General features: G+C 39.1%; 1 protein-coding gene across 1 annotated transcript in view; it reads right to left on the minus strand.

Annotated features, from left to right (window-relative positions):
* The window catches only part of fstl4 (follistatin-like 4), a gene marked incomplete at both ends in the record, with an annotated part of 177,928 nt that overhangs the window by 16,388 nt on the left and 136,719 nt on the right, over window positions 1-24,821 (minus strand). The window contains 3 exons of the mRNA XM_081391500.1: window positions 9,568-9,729; window positions 11,305-11,425; window positions 18,074-18,240. Coding sequence (XP_081247626.1) covers window positions 9,568-9,729; window positions 11,305-11,425; window positions 18,074-18,240 — 450 coding nt within the window. The remainder of the gene's footprint in view (window positions 1-9,567; window positions 9,730-11,304; window positions 11,426-18,073; window positions 18,241-24,821) is intronic.

The raw sequence follows: 24,821 nt of genomic DNA on the forward strand, positions 1-24,821 counted from the left end.
CTGGGCTTAACCAGTGATGACTAAGAAGACTTGTAACTGGGCTGAACCAATGATGACTGAGAAGACTTGTAACTGGGCTGAACCAGTGATGACTGAGAAGACTTGTAACTGGGCTGAACCAGAGATGACTGAGAAGACTTGTAACTGGGCTTAACCAGTGATGACTGAGAAGACTTGTAACTGGGCTGAACCAATGATGACTGAGAAGACTTGTAACTGGGCTAAACCAGAGATGACTGAGAAGACTTGTAACTGGGCTGAACCAGAGATGACTGAGAAGACTTGTAACTGGGCTGAACCAATGATGACTGAGAAGACTTGTAACTGGGCTTAACCAGTGATGACTAAGAAGACTTGTAACTGGGCTTAACCAATGATGACCGAGAAGACTTGTAACTGGGCTGAACCAGAGATGACCGAGAAGACTTGTAGCTGGGCTTAACCAGTGATGACCGAGAAGACTTGTAACTGGGCTGAACCAGAGATGACCGAGAAGACTTGTAACTGGGCTGAACCAGAGATGACCGAGAAGACTTGTAACTGGGCTGAACCAGAGATGACTGAGAAGACTTGTAACTGGGCTGAACCAGAGATGACTGAGAAGACTTGTAACTGGGCTGAACCAGAGATGACTGAGAAGACTTGTAACTGGGCTGAACCAGAGATGACTGAGAAGACTTGTAACTGGGCTGAACCAGAGATGACTGAGAAGACTTGTAACTGGGCTGAACCAGAGATGACTGAGAAGACTTGTAACTGGGCTGAACCAGAGATGACTGAGAAGACTTGTAACTGGGCTGAACCAGAGATGACTGAGAAGACTTGTAGCTGGGCTTAACCAGTGATGACTGAGAAGACTTGTAACTGGGCTGAACCAGAGATGACTGAGAAGACTTGTAACTGGGCTGAACCAGAGATGACTGAGAAGACTTGTAACTGGGCTGAACCAGAGATGACTGAGAAGACTTGTAACTGGGCTGAACCAGAGATGACTGAGAAGACTTGTAACTGGGCTGAACCAGAGATGACTGAGAAGACTTGTAACTGGGCTGAACCAGAGATGACTGAGAAGACTTGTAACTGGGCTGAACCAGAGATGACTGAGAAGACTTGTAGCTGGGCTTAACCAGTGATGACTGAGAAGACTTGTAACTGGGCTGAACCAGAGATGACTGAGAAGACTTGTAACTGGGCTGAACCAGAGATGACTGAGAAGACTTGTAACTGGGCTGAACCAGAGATGACTGAGAAGACTTGTAACTGGGCTGAACCAGTGATGACTAAGAAGACTTGTAACTGGGCTTAACCAATGATGACCGAGAAGACTTGTAACTGGGCTGAACCAGAGATGACTGAGAAGACTTGTAGCTGGGCTTAACCAGTATGACCGAGAAGACTTGTAACTGGGCTAAACCAGAGATGACTGAGAAGACTTGTAACTGGGCTGAACCAGAGATGACTGAGAAGACTTGTAACTGGGCTGAACCAATGATGACTGAGAAGACTTGTAACTGGGCTTAACCAGTGATGACTAAGAAGACTTGTAACTGGGCTTAACCAATGATGACCGAGAAGACTTGTAACTGGGCTGAACCAGAGATGACTGAGAAGACTTGTAGCTGGGCTTAACCAGTATGACCGAGAAGACTTGTAACTGGGCTGAACCAGAGATGACTGAGAAGACTTGTAACTGGGCTGAACCAGAGATGACTGAGAAGACTTGTAACTGGGCTGAACCAGAGATGACTGAGAAGACTTGTAACTGGGCTTAACCAGTGATGACTGAGAAGACTTGTAACTGGGCTGAACCAATGATGACTGAGAAGACTTGTAACTGGGCTAAACCAGAGATGACTGAGAAGACTTGTAACTGGGCTGAACCAGAGATGACTGAGAAGACTTGTAACTGGGCTGAACCAATGATGACTGAGAAGACTTGTAACTGGGCTTAACCAGTGATGACTAAGAAGACTTGTAACTGGGCTTAACCAATGATGACCGAGAAGACTTGTAACTGGGCTGAACCAGAGATGACCGAGAAGACTTGTAACTGGGCTTAACCAGTGATGACTGAGAAGACTTGTAACTGGGCTGAACCAGAGATGACCGAGAAGACTTGTAACTGGGCTTAACCAGTGATGACTGAGAAGACTTGTAACAGGGCTGAACCAGAGATGACTAAGAAGACTTGTAACTGGCCTTAACCAGCAGAGACATAGACCCGATTCCACAGACAGGGCTTAGATTAAGCCAGGATTATGCCTTAGTTCAATTAGGGCATTTAAATAGCTTTTATAAACATATCTTAGAAAAACATTTCTGATGTGCATCTTGAGACAAAACAATTGCACTGACATATTTTAAAATATATATCAGAGCAAGTTACTTTTAGTTAAAACAGTTCCAACATGCATGCTAGTCTGGGTCTAGACTTAATCCTTGTCTGTGAAACCGGGGGATAGTGTAGCATAGATAGAGGGTGAGGCACGCCAGATCGAGTCCCTTGTGAAATCCTCGAGGGAGTGATCTCCCTGCTCAAGTAGAAGCAGACGAACAGCAGGTCTATCCATATTTACCCTTTTGCTATTGTTTTTTGTTACTCGTTTTGAGGGTCTCACGTTCTGTCACAGTGAGCTTTATAGATAAGCCAAACAGATGAGAATGATGCGTGGCACAGGATGACGATTATCAATAGAAATAAACTTTAATAAACACTCAGAGAAAACCACAACCACCATAAACGTTAACGTGAGTCAATGAACTGAGAAAAGCTGAGGGCTTAAATACACAAAGAAAGATCATTGACGGAGCAAGGAACAGGTGTGAACTAATCAGCAACCATGACAACTAATGAATGAATGAGAACTCAGGCAAAACAGTGAAGAGGAAAGTGAAACTGAACATGACTATGAAAGATCGCCAGATTGCTACAGTACAATCTAGGCTATGTCCACACTAATACGTTTTCGTTTGAAAACATACATTTTTCTCTCCGTTTTGGCCTTCCGTTCACACTGAGACGGCATTTTTATTAATGAAAACGAAGCTTTTTGAAAACGCACCCCAAAGTGGATACATTTGAAAACGCCGTTTTCACGTTGTAGTGTGGACTGTGAAACCGCTGGTATTTAAAAACGATGACGTAAATTTAGTCATGTGATGCATATTGTACCAATAGATACTCATGTTTATAACAGTATTGTGCCTGTTATGTGCCATTCACTTTCCCACTGTTGCAGAGGTGTCAAAAGTATTCACATTCATTACTCAAGTAGAAGTATAGATACTAGGGTTTAAAAAGACTTCTGTAGAAGTTGAAGTATCAACTCAAGCTTTTTACTCAAGTAAAAGCATAAAAATACTTGTTTCAAAACTACTTAAAGTATAAAAGTAAACGTAATGTAAGGGAAAAAAATTAAAAATTCTCTCTCTCTCTCTCTCTCTGAATCAATATTGGACGCGATTTGCCCCGATTTCTCCCTCGCTTACCTTACCGCATCTAGGTTTCCTTCGGAGGACTTTTGGTGCCAAATGTGACTACAGCCTCTCACAAGTTAGAAAGACACCACAACGCCAATCAGTTTAGCGATGTGTGTTCAGGAGGCGGGAGTCAGATCTAAACCGTTTGTGTAATTGGCCAATTTTTATTTATTTTTTTTAACGACGACAAGCCGGAATGAAAACAAGCCGAAATTAAATAGGAGTAACAAGGCTATTTTTAAAATGTAAGGAGTAGAAAGTACAGATAATTGCGTGAAAATGTAAGGAGTAGAAGTAAAAAGTCGTCTGAAAAATAATTACTCCAGTAAAGTATAGATACCCCAAATTTCTACTTAAGTAATGTAACAAAGTATTTGTACTTCGTTACTTGACACCTCTGCACTGTTGCTAAAAATATTCTACATTGCACACTCTTCATATCACAGTCCTGCAAAGATGACAGAATTGACTCACATTTGCTGTCCTGCGGCAATACATGAGAGCAGTTTTAGCGTTTTAGACCAATGGTGACTGCGTGCGGCCTGGACCGCATCAGTGAACGCTGAGATATTTTACTAAATAAACTTATCCTGTCAGAAGAATTGTGCGATAACTTCATTATTTATTTTTACATCTGAATCTTTTGTGGGGTTTTACGCATGCGCAGTAAAGGTGAATTTAGCGTTTTCAGGAGTTTTTCAAAAGTTTCTCATCCACACTGAAATGTCTGAAAACGCCTGAAAACGCTAATGTGGATGGAGAGCGTTTATAAACGAAAACGCCATTTTCAAATGTATCCGGATTAATGCAGACGCAGCCCTAGTGTGCCTTCTCTACTGTAAAACCCACCCGCTGCCACTGAATGTTAGTACATGGTAGTTAAAGATCTTACATATAAAGTGACATAACAGTTTTTACCATGTGCTGTGTGAGTTTTGAAGGCTGGTTGGTATATTTCTGAGAGCGCTCTTTCTCTCTCTCTCTCTCTTACACACACACACACACACACACACACACACACACACACACACACACACACACACACACACACACACGAACGAAGCTCCAGTTCAAGATGTTACTTTGATGGTGTTTCACTTTTATTCTTATTGAGCTTTGATGATAATTAAATTCAGCCATAAAAACATTGCAAATGACTTTACTCATTACCAAATGGATTTCATGAATAAATAATTCTTCAGTCATTAAAAGGGTCTCTGACAACATTCCTCCATCATTTAATAATAAATGCTATAGGATTATTGTGTCTGAGTGCTGAGCTAAGTCGTGATGGGCTTGAGTAGTGAAGCTCATCCTAACCATACACACATTACATCTCTGCACCTGTGAATACTGACGACATCATCGTTCACTACTACATCACCTCAAAGATTCTGGGATCCGGTCACCAAAACATTCAGCGTTTGAAATAATAATGAGCATGAAGATAATAACTCTGCTTTATGGATGAACACACACAATCTCCAAACCAAAGCGGTGCTTGTAAAGTGAGAAGACTGGCAGATCTTTTGTTGTGTGTGTGTGTGTGTGTGTGTGTGTGACACCTCAGGACGGCTGCTCTCGAAGTTCAGCGAGTCTCAGATGCAGTCTTGATCACAACACAAGCATCTCTGAACGTTGTCTGTGTCACTCGAGCGCTTTCATGTGCCGCCAAAGATCACACACACATGCAGGGGAGTTCTCTCTCTCTTCACTTCACCTTTATTCTCTCATCTCTAGCACTTTCCTGTCCTTCTATTGATCTCATTCTATCTATCCTCTAAATACAGACTCGATTCGAACAAGAGCTTCTCACCGCTGGCCTCTTTATACGGCTTTATACTTTCTTTTGCAGCTTGACTTCATATTTCCATATCAGGTGCATTTATGTACTGCAAGTGGATTATAGACATGAAATTATAATGAGCCTTTTGCATAGAATTATCATGCATGCTGTATTTGTGAGCTCAAATTAATTCAGAGCCTTTAAAACATTCATTTGTCACACCGCAGGGGCATTTAAACTCGAGAAGACAGAAGAAATTGCCACCATTTCCACGTCCTGATATACAGGATTTGCATTTTCTCTCGTACAGTATATTCATATTCATTTCAACCCCATAAATTTATGCCGATGAAAATAATGTTACGCATTAACTCGTGTAGTGAATGCTGAGCCAAGGGCATGATTTACAACAAAACCTTACAAGAACAAACAGCATTTAAGAAGACAGTGTCGAAGAGGAGCAAGAGATGAAATATGAGGCGTGATCTGTGATGAAAACAAAGACAAATCAAAGTGAATATCTCTTCATTTATTATGCACAAAAAGTGAGATTCAGTGTGTGTAAAATATTAGCCGTGAAATGTGCCTAAGCGAAACAAAGAAGTCGATCATTTTGAGTGAACGTAAAAAAATATAGAATTTCCACCACACAATGCTATTGAATACAGTATATTACTGTATATCAGTCATATACAACCTCTGCCAGTGAAATGACAGTATTAATGTATGTGTCCACTGTTGTAGATAAATTCACAGGAGTAGTGGTCATTTCATAGTGATTTTGTGTAATTAAATCTTAGTCCTGTGTGAAATGTACTTTTTAGATTTTATCATAATTAGTCAGCCTTGTTCTGTTTTGTTTAGTCAATGAAAACGCAATCACATTTTCGTCATGGTGCATAAAGGTTAAATTGATAATCACGATTATTTTGCACACAATTATAATCGCAACGATTGTTTTTTTTTTGCACAATTGTTTTGCTGTTGGCACAAATCAAGAGAATGTCGACTCATATGCATGCTTTATTTTACCTCATCTAGTTTCCTGATTTATTATAGACTATTTATCGTATAAATGAACACACTTTAGTTTTTGTTAACTAAATTAACACTCATTTAACTCAATTAACGTACATTGGAGTTTATTTACTAAAAGGAAAAAGTGCCTATAATTGTAAAAACACACCAAAGCGATATTAGTTTTCTTTACCTAAAAATAACAGTTCATTTAAACCAGGGATTCCCAATTCTTTTGTCAGCTGATCTAAAATATTTATTTGAATTAGATTTTACGTTAATGTTTCAATAATTTAGTAACACGTATTTAATCTTTATTTAGTGTTTGAGTGTTTTATTCTGATTGTTTTCATTTGAAATAATTTTTTAACTCGATATTTTAATGATTTAATAATTATTGGCTTTTCATCAAGTCGAACCCCAGGTGGGAAACCCTGATGGAAACTATGGCTTGTGATTGTTTACCTTGCTTTATAAATCAAGACTCGTTTTTTACGTCGCCATCAGTGCGCTTACACGTCTATCCATCTTTCCACATAGCAATAAACCAAAAATAATCACTGGACACAAAATGACACGTCGTGTCTCCGCACTGAGCTAGGCCTGTTATTTGTCATCCTGTGAAAGTGAATTTTTCATCATCTTTTATCTTGATGCTGTACATATTTCCGTGGACACAAACAGAAACAGAAGAGCTTTAAAAGAGCGCTTATAAAATATTAATGTGTGCATGAAAGCAGAGGGAAATGAAAGCAGACAGACATACACTCACAACACAAGAGGATAATGAATGGCCAGAGAAACACAAATGCTCATCTGAACTACACCACTTCCACTAACATTCTGTGTTATATTAAACCTCCAAAGAACCAATAAATAACCAGAACCGCTGGAAAGACGATGGAGCTGAAACAAATAAATGAGAGAAATGAGACCTTGAAGCTCTCGTCTTTTTTATACAGAACTTAAGCAGCACAAACATCTGATGCAAATCACAGCCTATTACAGGGTGTAATGGACCGACTCAACCAATAAAGTGCTATCTAATAAGAGGCTACTCTGTAAACAATACTGCACTCCTGCTGAAACCACAGGCCTCTTCAGAAGAACCGCGATCGGCATTTCATGGACTGTTTTTATCATCATCATCATCATCGTCCTTACAGGGATCCGCAGGTTCACTCCCACAGCGCTTGAGAAACGATTTAATTCACAGATGCAATCCACTGCTGCGTGTGGAAGAGGGTTGGGAACACTTTCTATCAAGACTAGAAATGACTATTTTATAAACATATTTATAAAGACTCATTAAGACCTACACTGCATTATAAGAACGGTTATAGTTACATTAAAATTATTTTTAGTCATGCATTTGCTTTTTCAATGTGCATGCTCATAATCCATTATAGACTGATTTATAAGTATTAATTATTCAGTCGTATGGTTCAGTTCGTAATAATACAGTTACTAACCTAAGTAAAATGTAAAAATGCAGGATGCAATTTTCCTAAAGAAAATGTTAAGAAATCTTGATGTTCTTATACATTTTAAGTTAAATGTTAAATGTAACTAAAGAACAATATTTCCTGCAATAAAATAATGGGGGAAAAAACAGAAATCATGAATACATATAGTTGAAATATATATATATATATATATATATATATTATCTTACATACAGGCAAAACACTGCAACTCTATTTTTAAAAGTATAATTCCAAACTGCTATAAGCAAAACCATGCATATGGCTGAGGAGATATAGATTTAAACTAATGACCATTCATGACCTCTAATGCAAACATTGGCCATTAAAGACATAATTGATAACTAATTGGTACAGCAAACAAGTGTCTATGGGTCTATTTTATATTTTATAAATCAGTGTATAATGGATTATGAGGATGCACATTGAAAAAGCAAATGCATGACTTATAAGGAATTATAAAAATAATATAAATGTAACTATAACTGTTCGTATAATGCAGTATAGGTCTTAATGAGTCTTTATAAATATAGAATAGTAATACTTATAAATAAGTATAAACAGGGCTATAATTCATTATAAGCATGGGCTTCATAGAAAGTGTTAACGGATATTTTTCATATGCTTCGTTTCATATGCTGCCCATTACACATCAGTGTGTTAAAAAATAATTCTGTAGCTTAGTAATAGAGCTAAGAGTCTACTCGAGGCAAACTTTCATTAAAAGCATAATTAGAATAGAAACGCCACTTTTAAATTTGACCATATTTTCGTTTTAGGTTAAATGCCTTGTGAATGGGAGTGAATGGGGCACGACTATGATAGCATCAAAAATCACTATTTTTAAAAGGGTCATATACATGCACTTTTACAAGTTGATTGTACTGAAATGTGTGTTGGCAGTGCCTGTACACAACCATCATAAAATGACAAAAATCCATCCAGTGTTTTTTTTTTAATCTTCTTATATGTTTCCTCCTGTCTCAAATCAAGCTGTTCGATATTGTCATCACAAAATCGACGCCCCTCCCACGATGGCTGATTGACAGCAGCATTTCAAACACAGACCCGCTGAAAAAAGGATCAGTACAACTATTCGTGTTCCTGCTGAACCTCCAGAAGAACAAGTGAGTGTAACGTTTTATTGACCTTTATATTAATCTTTGCAAATAGCTAGCACGCTTTACGATGAATGCGGCTATTTTTACTCTCAGGTACATTACGGCATATTTTCTATGTACGACGTTATCAATATAATTCATAATCCCACGTTTATAATGAACGACGCGTTATGGTTATTGTCAGAGAATGTCCGTAGACGGGCTCTGGTTATTGTGTTATTGTGTTACAAACGGTGTACACACAGAACAGAGGGGCGGGGTCAGCAAAGCTCATTATCATTTAAAGACACATGCACTGAAACGGCGTGCTGAAAACAGAGCTGTTTTTGACCAGGTAAAATTTGTGTTTTCTTACAATACTAATGAGAATTTTTAATTAAAGTATATTACAAACTTTTAATTTAGACCCTAAAGAATCATATTAGCTTGTACAAAAATGACATTATATGACCCCTTTAAAACACTAAGAAGGCTCGACACAACATGAAACTGTGCTGGAAGTGTCACCAGCGGCTCTACACATGAACTTTTATTAGGCATTTTAACTTAAACGAAAATATGGTCAAACTTAAAAGTGGTGTTTCCATTCTAATTATGTTTTTAAAAGAAAGTTTGTGAAACTTTTTGGAGTGCTGTCTGTCTTTATCTGATTCCCAAGAGGAAGGGCGGAGGGTCGTACCGAGAAGCGCGATCTGCTTGGAGGCGTGTGGCTGCAGGTCCAGGCCGTTCTTCAGCCAGGAGAGTTTGGGGTTTGGAAGACCATCAGCATGGCAGTGCAAGCTGGCAGCAACACCGGGTTCCTGGGCCTGAGTCTCCGGATACACCAGGATTACTGGAGGCACTAGAAGGACAAAGAGACCAAAAAAAAGAGACTGTGAACAACAGAGAAAGTCATTCAATTCCAGAACAATTGCTTTATTTTGGATTCCCTGCTTTGTGTTAGTCAGAAATGGTCATTTAATGACACGAATGAGAGATGAGGTGGGGGATTGAGCAACAAACACACGTCCCGCTCAAGGCTCTTCATTCAGCCGTATCTCTCTTCAATTAGAGCGACTCTACTGACAAAACAAGCTCGCGAACAATCACGCTTATTGTCCCCGTTAATTGAAAATTCTCCCAGTATTTTTCTCTCACAAATATATTAAAGGATTGTTATCTTTGTTTCAATACAGTGTTTGTTTATATCCCTTCATCTCCCTCAATGAAAAATTATGCCTTGTAATTAAAGGTTTGAACAACCTAAAGATGAAAACTATTTTCTTTATCAAAACAATTTCAAAAAAGGTTTGAAATCCAACAAATATATATATATATATATATATATATATATATATATATATATATATATATATATATATATATATATATATATATATTCGTATTCAGACCCACTGCACTACTAAATCTTCTTTCCTTGCCGTAACTAAAGCAGGGTTTCCTTTCTAAAATGATGTGCTAGTTTCCCCATCTCTCTGTAGCCAACTAAACAAGACAAGAGCCAAAGGCGACAGTGGGAAGGAACCCAAACCCCATCAGGTGACAGAATGGAGAAAAAAAACCTTGGGAGAAACCAGGCTCAAATATGAGGCACTAAACTTGGTTACGGTATTTATCTGACAAAATAATTTGGCAAAAAAAAAAAAGGCAAACTACAGCTACAGCTTTTATTTTACTATGCAATAGGTAATTTATTTGGTATGTTTCAGTGCGTTATTATCACAAATAAAACAATCGACTCCATGCACAAATAAGCAATATGCAAAATCAACTATTTTTTTTTTTATATTTGAAAAAAAGGTGAACATGTAAATTTTCCTAGGCCGGACATCACTTTTTGGTCATTACCTTACATAGTTTCTCTACTACCATAAAATGTATGTTCTGCAGTCCCTTTTCCTGGAACTTTGTTTCAGGTTCTGGAGTTTATTTAGATGAGATGTAAACGTGATGAAAGATGAAAATGAACACATGAAAAGATGTGTTTTCAAATCTTTCTGGATAGATGTGGACGTAGCCTTAATGCAATGTGCATCATACGGTATTACTGCCACGCTTAACCTTTAGATTGTTTTTGTAATTACTATAGTGATTTATGGTTGCACTTTATTTTACAGTATATGTGCACTTATGTGTACTTGCAGTGTACGTACCTAAGAAAGTACTGGTTAATATAAGGCAACTACATGGGTTAAGGTTAGGTTTAGGGGTAGGTTCAGGGTGAGTTTTTACCCAGTTATTGTAATTACTATAATAAGTACATAGTATGTACATATGGGGAACAGGACTGTAAAATAAAGTGGACACCGTAAAATTTTTTTTACACAAGTTTAGTCATACATTTCACAACCTTTCCAGACATTAAAACAGAGTTCATGAAAAGCAAAGGTGAGATATGAAAGATTCTACTACTAACCATTCACCTGGAGCACGTGGGTTTGGGACAGATCCTCATAGCCGTCTGCGTGACAGCTGTAGTTCCCCATGTGAATCGTAGTCACCTTCGTAATGTAGAGCGAGCCGTCGTCGCCAAAGTCCTAAGTGAACGGGAATAAAGAGACGGAGAATAAAACAACAGGAAGGCATGGGATGAATAAGACTATGAATCAGTGGCGTCCCATGAGCGAGCGGGAGAAGGGGTTTGTTCCTCACTGTCATGCTCTCTCAGGCTGATAAATGGTAAGGGTTAAAAATATAGCCAGCATTAGCGTGATTAATGAAGCCTGTTGTGGTTTTGTGAGGATGCGTCCCCTCATCTGGGGTTTTGGGCCGACTCAAGGGGGATTAAAACATTAAACTGTTTTGTAGTTATATGAGTTTGCCGAGGGTAAATGATTTAAGGACACGGAAGCTCGCTCTTAAACCCTAACACACCTGCAGCTTTATAGGGCGCACTGAAAAGGGCTCGGCTGCCGTACAGGGAACAAAACTGCGATTTGTTTGTTTAGGAGGTCGTCACTAATCCAGTGAGATGGATGATCAGCTCCTGGAAAAACACCACTTTGCCTCCAAGAGCTAAAGTTTTAGGATGAAGAGGGCAGAAGTGACTCTCGTCCAAGGACACGGATGCTGTGCAAACCCAACGACAAAAACTAATTACTGTTTTTATTAAATATAGATTATGTGACTGATAATACTTCACCTTTGCCGTAAGGCCGATATTATTCTGCATACGGAGGACTCGTAGCGGTTTTCATCACTGTGTTGCCTGCCACTTTCTGATGAAATGTAATTAAGAGTTTGTCATTCAAATTTTTAAATCAATTGTCAGATAATGTCTTGTGATGAGGTTTAACCGAAATAACAGCACCAAAACTACAGTTAATAAACCCCTAATTCAAATGATCGGAAAACACAAAAACACTTGGGAAATTTAGCTGCCATTAGATTTAGAACCAGAGATGAGTGTTCGTCACACAACTGTGCCAATTTATCTCTAAAGCGGTGAAGGGGTGAACTGAAGGAACTGTCTGATACTGTTTAAACGAATAAAACATTAGATAAGCTTTTTATTGGCAATTTCCTCTACTAAATGTTTCTGGAGCCGCTGAGGTGCATTGGCACGCTCCTCCTCACTTCAGACCACACAACAGACTGCATCTGGATTGAGGTCACGACACTGGCTCGGCCTTTCTAAAATTTAGAGCTTCTTCTGTTTGAACTCTCAGCAGTTCATTTACTCCCGGGTCACTGTTGTGTTGTGTTGCTGAGTTTTACATCACACAGCATCGCCTGAAAAACATCCTCACTGCTTCAAATGGAATGCTGTGTATTTCAGAAACTAGTTGTTAAATATATGGCATATATATACTGTATATATATATATATATATATATATATATATATATATATATATATATATATATATATATATATATATATATATATATATATATATATATAGCATATATATATATATATGGCATATAAATATATATATATATATACACACAGTACTGTGCAGAAGTACTTAAAAGCATAATTAGTACCCCCTCCCCCCCAAAAAAAATGGTTTTAAGTCAGTTATTTATATCTTTTGCTGTAGTGTGTCAGTAGGAAATATTAGTTTACATTTCCAAACATTCTTTTTGCCATTAATTGTAATAATCCAGTGGGATTTCTGTACGCACAAGGAGTCTGACAACAGCCGGTATGATCTGATCTCACCATCATCAAGTCCGTCTGTGATTACATGAAGAAACAGAAGAAACTGAGACAGACTAAATCCAGAAGAACTGCGGGAACGTCTCTGAGATGCTTGAAGAAACCTTTGCATTATCCTGCTGGAAGTAGCCATCAGAGGATGGGTACATGGTGGTCTGAAAGGGATGGACATGGTCAGAAACAATGCTCAGGTAGGCCGTGGCATTTAAACGATGCCCAATTGGCACTAAGGGGCCTAAAGTGTGCCAAGAAAACATCCCCCACACCATTACACCACCACCACCAGCCTGCACAGTGGTAACAAGGCATGATGGATCCATGTTCTCACTCTGTTTACGCCAAATTCTGACTCTACCATCTGAATGTCTCAACAGAAATCGAGACTCATCAGACCAGGCAACATTTTTCCAGTCTTCAACTGTCCAATTTTGGTGAGCTCGTGCAAATTGTAGCCTCTTTTTCCTACTTGTAGTGGAGATGAGTGGTACCCGGTGGGGTCTTCTGCTGTTGTAGCCCACCCGCCTCAAGGTTGTGCGTGTTGTGGCTTCACAAATGCTTTGCAGCATACCTCGGTTGTAACGAGTGGTTATTTCAGTCAAAGTTGCTCTTCTATCAGCTTGAATCAGTCGGCCCATTCTCCTCTGACCTCTAGCATCAACAAGGCATTTTCGCCCACAGGACTGCCGCATACTGGATGTTTTTCCCTTTTCACACCATTCTTTGTAAACCCTAGAAATGGTTGTGCGTGAAAATCCCAGTAACTGAGCAGATTGTGAAATACTCAGACCGGCCCGTCTGGCACCAACAACCATGCCATGCTCAAAATTGCTTAAATCACCTTTCTTTCCCATTCTGACATTCAGTTTGGAGTTCAGGAGATTGTCTTGACCAGGACCACACCCCTAAATGCATTGAAGCTACTGCCATGTGATTGGTTGATTAGATAATTGCATTAATGAGAAATTGAACAGGTGTTCCTAATAATCCTTTAGGTGAGTGTATAATATATATATTTATAATATAATATATATATAAATATAATATATATATTTATATATAAATATATATTTATATATTTATATATATGTATATATATATTTCAGATTAATATCAGGACACTTCCCAGACAGCAACCAGCCCAGATCCAGCCCAGTTCTGGTATGCATTGAATCCACATGGACCAGATGTGGCCCGGATCTGAGCCGACAATATGTTGCTGTCTGGGTTGTTCAGTCTACATAAAGTGTTATTAAACATTTATAGAAATTCAAATATGCCTTTTTCTCTCAGCTGTAAGACAAATCTGACTGAAATTTAAAAATCTCGTTCTGTTTTCAGGATTATTTCCTTCAAATAGAGTTCTGTAAGATCAGATGCTTTGCTCGTTCAAAGGACATGACGGAATAAAAGAAAAAATGTGCAATTTAAAAATCCCTTTACCTTATTAGACACATATAAATTCATGCTTTTAATAAATAGTAAAAAAAAAAAACAAAAAAAAAAAAAACGCAACATTAAAATGTAGCACTGAACTCGCCTGTGTGAACTTCTCATTGGTCAACAGATGTCTGTATCAGAATGCAAAAGTTAAAACTCTTTCACAGAGTGCCAGATTCCCATTACATCCCGTGAAGCACCATCCCCACATCTAAACTTTCCTGCTTTACATCCTATCTGGATAACAGCTCGTAAGCGTCACTCTCCTCATGCTGTGCCGTAACCAGCGGTGTACCACAGGGTTCAGTCCTGGGCCCGCTGCTCTTCTCCATCCACACCAGTTCCCAATTACAGTAGAGGCCAAAAGTGATGTCTGGAAGGGATATTTGTTTTTAATGACCCTACAAGTTCGATTAAACCATAAAAAAATGGGGAACATATTTTAAATATTAGGGAAGAACAAAACACTGAACTTGGTTAAGGTATTTATCTGACACATTTACTGAAATCAGTTGGATTGAAATAAGTGATTCACGGCATGAACAGCCAAACTGACCAGTTTAACAGAAACCAACAAATACTGAAAGCACCTGTAAATTACTGTATGTACACCCTAAAACTCTAGCTACTAAATAGCAATAAACAGGCACCATATGCCTCATTTTTAAAGAGCATTCAACAGCGAGAAGCATGCAGAATAAACTCTTCATTTCCCCTGGGAAGCCGTCCGAGGAATCAAACCCAATCAATGCCTAAGACCTCACAATCAAAACACAGGTACACATGCTGATGCTTCAACATCAGGTGCAAGACACAATCACGTATTTACAGTCAAACCAAAATTTATTCAGACACCTGCGGTAGAGTTTTCCCCTACGCACCTGACTTAGGTTGAACCTGGTGTCCTTGACACCTGAAAATATCATACTCAGTTGAGTTACCTCTGAACACGCGAGCTGACGCCTAAGCCGCAATCTAACCCCGCCTAAGGGTCTCACAAAGAGTCGAACGGCGCCTCGCCCCCTATCGAACACTATCACTTGGGAATAAGGTATCTAGTGTTCTTAACACGATCCACACTATCACTTGGTAGTAAGGTCTCTAGTATTTCGCTAAATAACTTGTTTCCCCAACTAGCTTGCGTCAGCAATAATCGACAAACAGACGTCAGCAAATGTCCTTTAAATGCTTGAATCACGGCCGGAAGAGTTGGCCGGACTCCCTCTGTCGGATGGAAGGGGACGAGGAACCACGTTGTCTTCATTCTGCCAGACTGCAGAACCCTGTTCGACAGAGGGACCATTCCAGACGGGCTAAAAGGACGTAGTTAGGTTTAGGGAAAAATCTACCACACACCTTCAACATTTCTCACATTATCACAGTTTGTTTGCTATAGTTTAGAAAATGGCAATAAAATATGACAAGAACTCAGAGTTATGAACTCAGTTGATATTTGACTGGTTTTGTCCGTCCTTCTGTTAGACTGTCTCACACATGAATTATGTTGAATATCTGTCAGCTGTTAAATTTAACTACACAATTAGATAATACCAGTTTAGCTCAACCAATCACCAAGCAATGCTTCATTGTGTTCAGTGTGTGTGTAAAAAGAGCATTAGCAATTAAAGAAGAAACACTTCAGCAAAACATGATCAGCTCAAAGTGTCTGAATAATATTTGGTCCCAAATGTTTATACATTTTACTGGTAGTCAATGTATGAAGAATTTTTGGGTATAATATGTCACAGTTTGTTTTATTTTGCTATCCTCACTTACATACATTTATTATAGTGTCAAAACTATATAAAAAATTATATTTGGTGTCTGAATAATTTTTGGTTTGACTGTACGCAGTTTAACGGAAAGAACACGATGGTCTTCCGCAGCGCTGCGTCCCGATTCTCAGTCAGCACTCTTCACCGGTGCTCGCTCTCATTGACCCGCGCATCGTCGTTGACTGGGTCAATGTTGCAGCGTTCAGCAAACACTTCATTAACATGCAATTAGAGTATTGTAATGAGTGAGCGCAGAAACACAACCCCATGCTGTCAGGAACGCAGGTGAGCTAAACACAAGCGGGACACAGCTCATTAAACACTACCCGTTCCCACCCCGAGCATGTCTGCTTCTCAAAACCTGCAGTCCTTTGAAATCAGCACGACTCCTGAGAACTTATTTACAATTACATTATGATAAAATGAAGTGGAGGAAACACAAATGTGTTTAGTAATTGCAAACGGAAAGTGTGCCTCAGAATGCAGAGCTTGTGTCCTGATAATGAACATTAACATTTGTAATTTGTTTTGGCATGAGCTTCAATTCTCTAACATACTGATTAATTGGTGAAAATCAATGCAACTGGCCCCCGACTGAGCCTCGTGCTCTGGATGATTATCAGATATGCAGCAGCTGCCCAATTAACAGGAGGATGAAATCATTTCACATCAGGAAAGAAACTCGGCATGGTTTCTCACCTTGAGAAGGTGTTCTCAGAACATTCCCTTTTAATCCAAAATACGGTAAAAATATGCCATTGCACGTAGGGCGCATATAACCAAGTTATGCTGTTGCAAAAAGTGCTACAGGTGAGCTTCACTGTACATCAAGCATAAGACATTATAAAGGGTCTCCAGAAAGGATCAGGTCAATATTTCATGCAAGGGGCCTAGGAAAGATGTCATCGTGTTTTGTGGTTTTGAGTTCATTTACACAAACGTGTATTTCTCTAGCAGTGACTATTCATGTCGAATCATTGTGAATTTGGTCTGCCACACCATCATATTTCAGCATACATTTAGATAAGATTCATCAACACACAGCATAACAAAAGCATTTTTTTATGACTACATGCACTCTCATAATGCGATTATAGTGTGATAACAACAACAAAAAGGCATGTAAACACTTTAATGGCATCTATTCTACTTTGACTAAAGTGCGCAAGTGCATTTTAGGGCTGCTGAAGAGACCTTGTCAGTTAAAATTGACAGTGTTGCATGACATGAATATAATGCAGTATATTGATGGTCAAAAACATCGAAATGTAGACATTTTTAGGTGCGTCAACAGAAAAATGACTGAGGCTGTGGATACCGGAGAACAAAACGATGTGCGCTAGAAGAGCTTGACCAGTAACACACCGCCTCTATGTGAGTCCATCATCTGTGATGTGCACTAGGGTATATGAGAATAATGGCGGTAAAAATAACCACGATTCTTAGCGAATAATCAGAATGGTGACATCTTACTGAGATTAAGCATTTACTCTGATTCTTGGAAATAATCAGATCATTGGTGAACATGTAAGCATACTGTAGTCAGCTCTCAGCTTTTAAATGTTGTTTTATACCACTATTGATGGCCAAAATAATGTTTACCTTCTACATATTTAGCTCATCACTGTTTAACTCTTTAAATGTAGCTTTAAATAACCTATAATATGATATTTATTGGAATGTTCCAATTGTGATGTGACCCTTTTAAAGCGCTATTGGGGCATGTTGTCATAGGAGAGTTCTTAATGAACTGCATTTATTCTTGGACAATAATGGGGATGTTCAACAGTTTGATATGGATGCACTCACATTGATATCCTCTAGATCCAGGAAGTTGAGGATGATGCCGTTTCTCTTCCAGATGACGGGTGGTCTCAGGGTGCCCTGGATGGCACAGGACAGCACAGCGCTCAGACCGACGGTCACCGTTGTGACGCTCAGACGCTTCTCATCCGCTAGACTGAGCTGAACCACCTCTGCAAGACACAAGAACATCATTACCATCCAACAATGACAAAAAGTGATTTTTTTTCTTCAATTGGTCTTTAATTTATTAGTTTGTCTAAAAGCCCCACATAGAAAAACTAAATAAAAGAAACAATTTTGTTGGCTTGACACCATTGATGTGCAGAACACATACTGGCTTTATAATATAATACAACGGTATAATACAATACAATACAATACAATACAATATAATACAATACAATAATATAATATACTATAATATAATATAATTTTATTTGATTTTTCATTTTAATATTTTTATATTTTTAGTTAGTTTATTTTTAATACATTATAAAATATCATGCTTATTTTCAAAAGACAATTAAACATTGACTGTTATAACTAAAATTTAAGGTACAGTATGAACCAAACTATAAATATATTTTGAGAAAAACTAATACATTTGATACACACATTTTTGATATAAATTTACAGTGCAAAGTGTAACACTGTGTCTCTAATTGATTGGCTTGTTTAAAGGGGTGGTATAATGCCCTTTTTACCAGATGTAAAATAAGTCTCTGATGTCCCCAGAGTGTGTGTGTGTGAAGTTTTAGCTCAAAATACCCCACAGATATTTTTACATAGTTTGTTAAAATCGTCACTTTTTGAGGGTGAACAAAAAAACACCGTTTTGTGTCTGTTCCTTTAAATGCAAATGAGCTGCTGCTCCCGGCACAGGGGGCGGAGCTTCAAGAGCTAAGTGTCCTTTTACCTCACACACACACACTGGAAATTTCTAAAACTTTTAGCCTTTTATGCTCAAACCGGATTCAGACAATGATGGAGAGACCCAAGAAGAAGTGACAACATGTAGAAGCAACAGGACATTTCTGAATGGTTAGCTGATGAATTTATGTAGTTATCTTTTAGTCATTGATTAGCATATTATGTCATGATGATCTAGAAATCGTGTTCCCAGGGGCGGGGTTTATGTAAATTCTAGGGTTGATGATGTCACTAAACCGGGAGGAATGTGGTGTAGTCTCTACCAGCCGTTTGTTGTAGTCCTTAAAAAGTGATTTCTGTAAAAGCAAATATCTCCCTTTGCTCTGAACTTTGAGTGTTGTAACTTTTCAGATGTTGTTTTTGCTAAGTTTTGCTAGTGTTTTGTTATAACAGCAACATTACACACTAACTAAAGTCAGAAAAGTCAAATCATAATCAACCACTCCTTTAATCACGACTCAACCAATGGTGTCAATTTGGGGACAGGACTTTCAGTTTGGCAGACAATTGCGGACTGTGGTTGTGTTCAGGAACCTGTCATTATTTGTTCAAAATTCAGTTTAGTGATGTTAGAGACACAGGAATGATTTAAGCTTCAAGCGTATGCTCTTTAGAAAGGAAATGCCACTTTAAAAGGATTTTTGGTGACAATATTTTTTTCCATGACAATGATTAGTGGATGATATTTTTAAAATATGAGCCAGTTGAATCCACAAACATTTGAAAGACAGTTGTGTGTACAAACAAGAAATGCCTAGACAAGGCAAATGTCTCCGTCTGACCCCGGGTCAAAAGTAGTCTGGCGTTCTGGGGAGTGTTTCTGGTAAAACGCTGTAATTCTCTACTTCACTATAACAGTACGATGCATCTTTGAAGAAATCAACTTGCAAGTCACGACTGTTTCCCGAAACCATATTGGTCGTTCAACCAAGTAATAAGTAATAACTTCTTTTAATGAATCTGTTTGAGATCGAATTAATGCTAGGTGTTTTGGCACAGATCGAGATCTGTCGTTCCAAACACACAACTTTGAGATGCTGTTTGCGAATGTTCGTTAGAACGATGGTTTCGGGAAACACTGACTCGTTGAACTGCTGATAACGACAGAACTTGGGACCATAGTTGGCTAACAATGCTTTTGGGAAACACACCCCAGATCAGTCATATCACATCTACATTGGTGTTGGTGTTAGTTTGCTGACAGCAGTCTAAACACAGCAAGTTGATGCTCCAGTGCTTCAGAAAAACATCTGAATGCTGGTGTCCATCTGCATTCTGCTCTCTGGAACAAACGTGCAGTTTGAGTGATTTCCTGACAGTTGCAGGTGGGTTTAATTCTTTCAAATGAGAAGAGGTAATTTGGATAATGTGAAGAAGAGCACTGTGGAGCTGAACACATTGATTTGCCCAGGTTAGAGGGAACACCTGAGAGCGAGAGGAACGTCCCAAACATGCCTTGCACACGTCACGTCCTCCACTGAAGCTAATGCAGCATTCGCTTCACTAACAATCAATCATGATGCACTGTGTGATCCAGACCACTGCACTGACTCTTTCAATGTTTGCTCAGCTATAACTAGAAGCTTGTTTCCGCCACAGAATAAAAAATAAAAAGGTAATTGCGACTTTTTTTCTCACAATAGCGACTTTTCTGAGTTGCATGATATAAAGTCACAATTGTGTGTTATAAAGTCAGAATTGAGTGATATAAAGTCACTTGCAATTCTGACTTTTTTTCTCAGAATGTCATGTTTATATCTCGCAATTCTGACTTTATAACATGCAATTCTGAGAAATAAAGTCAGAATTGTGAAACTCGCAAGCTACTTAAATGCCTTAATTGAACTAAGACCTAATCCTGGCTTAATCTAAGCCCTGTCTGTGAAACCAGGACTAAGTTAACTAAATTAACATTGACTAACACAATGTTTTTAGCTTTATCTTCCCTTGGAAATTCTACTTATGGTACTCATATTATAGCTAATTATCTTTTTTAGGTTTTGTTTATGGTGCAATTAAGTTGTAAAAAGCCAACAAACATTTGAAAACATTTTGGCTTATGTTTAAGAAAAATGTATTTGCCATGCTCAGAACTGAGGTAAAACTCAGATATGGCAGGAACACAATGCATAAACAGGTATGTGATGATATTAAATGTGTAGTCTTTACAATAAGTCATCTTTTTACTTTGTATGAATGTTTTTCTCTTTGAGAAAATAAATATTTTAAAAAAATATAACATAAATTTAAGGTTTGAACCAAATGGTAAACATATTTTGAGAAAAACTAATTCATTTGGCTGTTTTTTTAAAAAAAAATGTTGGTCTAAAGTATCATTAGGTCCATATAATTTCATCATCTTTTGATGAATTACTGCTGCCAAGATCATTAGAAAATGTCCCCAAACGAACAGTGTTTGATACTAAATTCTGTTGACTTTCTGTTTCTGGTATTGATTTTTGTAGAAAAAGCTCAATATGTAATAATCATATTTAACACAGAAAAGCGCCGTGTTTTAGTGTGACAGCTGGTTAAACTGGATTGTGGGTGGCAAGAGAACAAGACAAAGAATAAGACGCTTTGTGCATTACAAAGCGGTGCAAAATTTGAGTGAATTCACGCCACAGAGTTTAGGATTGACAGCCACATTCTATGACTCCAAATCTGCAGAAAATGCAAAAAAAAAAATAATAATAATAATTCAGAAAACCGACAAACGTCAATCACTACAATCACTATCAAATCACGGCAATCATATTAACCGGCAAAAGTCGCTCACTTCATTAACGTGCGACCTGGAAGTATATATGGGCGCCTTGCAAACATGACAATCACCTTTTCATCTTCAGGGACTGTTATATCTGTAAGCGCTTGAGATTACAGTAAGAAAAATTAAATGCACTGAGAAAGCTAAAGAATGCTTCCAGAAGTGTGCAGACCCGTGCCCAAGATACTTGATGTTGGGTAACACACACGAACTGTGCGTTTTTTTGTCTGGGTGAAGAGCACGCACGGGCAGTTCTCGAGGGAGCTGTCTGTGCACATTGAGAGTGTTTTCCCTTGAGAACGCTCCACTCTCGTCTGGCCCTCTTCTCGAGTAAAGAGGGTTCAGCACCTGGACCTCGTGGTTCGGGTCCCGCCCAATGCGGAGGCAGAGCGCAAACGAGCATCATGGAGCTCGCCGATCATCTTGAGAGGGGGATAACCCTCAGACGATTCAGCGTAGGCCTCTCAAATGAGTTTTCGAATGACGGTGTATACAGCCAGCAGTGTTGACGGTCAGGCATTGGCTTTAGCAGGCCTCCCTGACCCTGAGCCCTAACATGGGGTGCTTGGCTGTTAAAATTCACTGGCCAATCAGACAATTAGCTTCAGTGTGCCTCTCTGGAGGTGAGTCCCAATTATGATGAGCCAAATAAGATTTGCCACTGTATTGTTGGCTGTTTAGGCCTCCCAGAAGGCAAATCCCCAACAATGTGGGTGATTTTTGCCAGCTAGTAAGACCACTGTCATGCGGGTCGCCACAATGAAGCTCAGTCCCCAACCTTATTGGTCCATGACAGTCAGTTTCTTACCTAAGAAAACATTCAGGCAGCCGGCCTTAACAGGCCGCTCCGAGACTGAGCCCCAGGACTGGGCAGATGGCCTTAGCAGGCCACCCTGGGACTGACACCCAGAGTTGGGGTTCATAGAAAACAGTTTTCTAGCTTGCTATCAGATAGTAGGCCTCACCAGGCCACCCTGAAGGTGAGTTCCCAAGTATGGGCACTAGGTAGCAAACAGCCTACTGGTTATCAGGTAGTAGGCCTCACCAGGCCTCCCTGTAAGTGTTTTCCCAGCGATACTGGGTTCTGGCAGCTAGTAGCCGCTTGCTATCAGTTCAGCTGGCCTTAGCAGTTAACTTCTGAAGGCGAGCTTGCACCCTAGCACGATTAGTGTTCACTTTTCTGTTACTGGTTCCCTCTTGGAATCTCTTTTTTAGCCTACAGCCTGGTTTGCTTATCAGGCAGGCCATGTGCTCCCCTCACTGAGGGTCACTATGAGTACGCTGACTCCTGAGTCTGGTCAGACGGTCATAGGCCTCTTGTGAGGCCTCCCAGTTAGATCAGTCCTTAGGCCTTTTCAGGCCTCCTGCTTAGAAACACAAGCGCTGGGTAGATCTGTGGATCAAGCAGAGAAACTCCCATTGCTGGCAAAGGTTGTAAGCGCTATGCTGAGTCATGTTCTCCTGGATACCCCGTCTCTGAGATCTGGGCCGAGTGGTTCACTGTCAGCTTCGCAGTCCCTCGGGATGGATGCCTTATCTAAAGGCAAGTCTCCAGAGGCTCTGTCTTTGGACAGATAGGAAGTTGGCCAGACTGAAGTGTCCAATGTAAGTGACACTAGGTTAGGCATTCCTGGTGGCATTTCGGGTGAGTATGGTCCTCTGAATAGTGATTGGCTGGCGCTCCTTCGGGTTCCCTAGCCACACCTAGAAGGGACCCCTTCTAATTTGAAGCTGTTGTCGTAGGCCCTTGAGTAGGCCCAGGTAGGCCTTTCATTAAACAAAGTTTATGGAGGTTTTCCTGTGAAGCGTATAGCTTGGGCTATTACCTTAGGGAATGTTGTCACTGACAGCCCAGTTTGACCTGAGGGTGATTGGTTCTGGCATTTCATTTAATTTTTGCTGGTTCTGACAGTTGTCACTGCCAAAGGGCATGCACTCCCCTTAGCATGGTGGCGTTGGTATGTCGTTCCCCAAAGTGTCATCGACGCAGTGCAAGTTCCCTTTCGAAAGGGAACGTCTAGGTTACGACTGTAACCTCTGTTCCCTGAGAACAGGGAACGAGACACTGCGTCTTTTCGCCATGCCTCGGGGCCTGCCTGCCAAACAGTCCCTTCAGATAAAAGGTGACTGTCATGTTTGCAAGGCGCCCTTATATACTTGCACATTAATGAAGTCAGCGGCTGTCGCTGGTTAATATGATTGCTGTGATTTGATAGTGATTTCAGACACCAGTCACGCCTGAGGAGTTGTCTCGTTCCCTGTTCTCAGGGAACAGAGGTTACAGTCGTAACCAAGACGTTTCATGAGAAAGGACAGTTTAAAAATCCTCAAATATTTTTTTTTTTTTTACTCAAATATAACTTACACCAAATGGTTTAACTCCTTAACTGTCACCCCCTCCCCTTTTTGAGAATAGAGGTGGAAATGCACTATCCAAACTAAACTAATCTAAACTAAAATGGTTGTAATTCTAGAATACTTTGGTATTGTTTTAAAGACACGCAGTTACTGAAGTGAAGGCACTTCAAAAAATTAAAGTATGAAAAAGTTTATCAAAGTTTATCAGTGTAAATCAAATGTACATTACAAAAAAAATATTTTATATAAAATGTTTATTTTACAAAATAATTTTTACTCTAAAATTACTCTAAAATCAAAGTCATATGTCTAACCAAGTTGTGTTCCAAATTTGAAGTTGATATCACAAAAATGTACGTTCGTTTGAGATTTTGTTTAGGCGCTGTACCAGAAAAAACCACCGGGTGACACACATTTCATTGAATTTTGTTTTAATGCGTTCTCCTGTAGTAAATTTTGAATTTTCTGTCCAAATATCACTTCTATCACAAAATATGAAACCTTGAGACTCAGACTTAGTTAAAATAATTTAGAGTACCGTTTCTAGGACTGTACCGTTAGAGTACGATTTCAAAACGGTTTTCACAGGATGAATTTTGAGTTTGTAAGCTTTTGAATGACAATTTTTGAATAACTAAAATCTGATATGAAAAAAAAATAAAAAAAAAATAAAAAGAGTGACAGTGAGTTAAGGGG

Source organism: Scardinius erythrophthalmus (assembly GCF_964197995.2).
Source record: "Scardinius erythrophthalmus genome assembly, chromosome: 17".
Taxonomy (NCBI): domain Eukaryota; kingdom Metazoa; phylum Chordata; class Actinopteri; order Cypriniformes; family Leuciscidae; genus Scardinius; species Scardinius erythrophthalmus.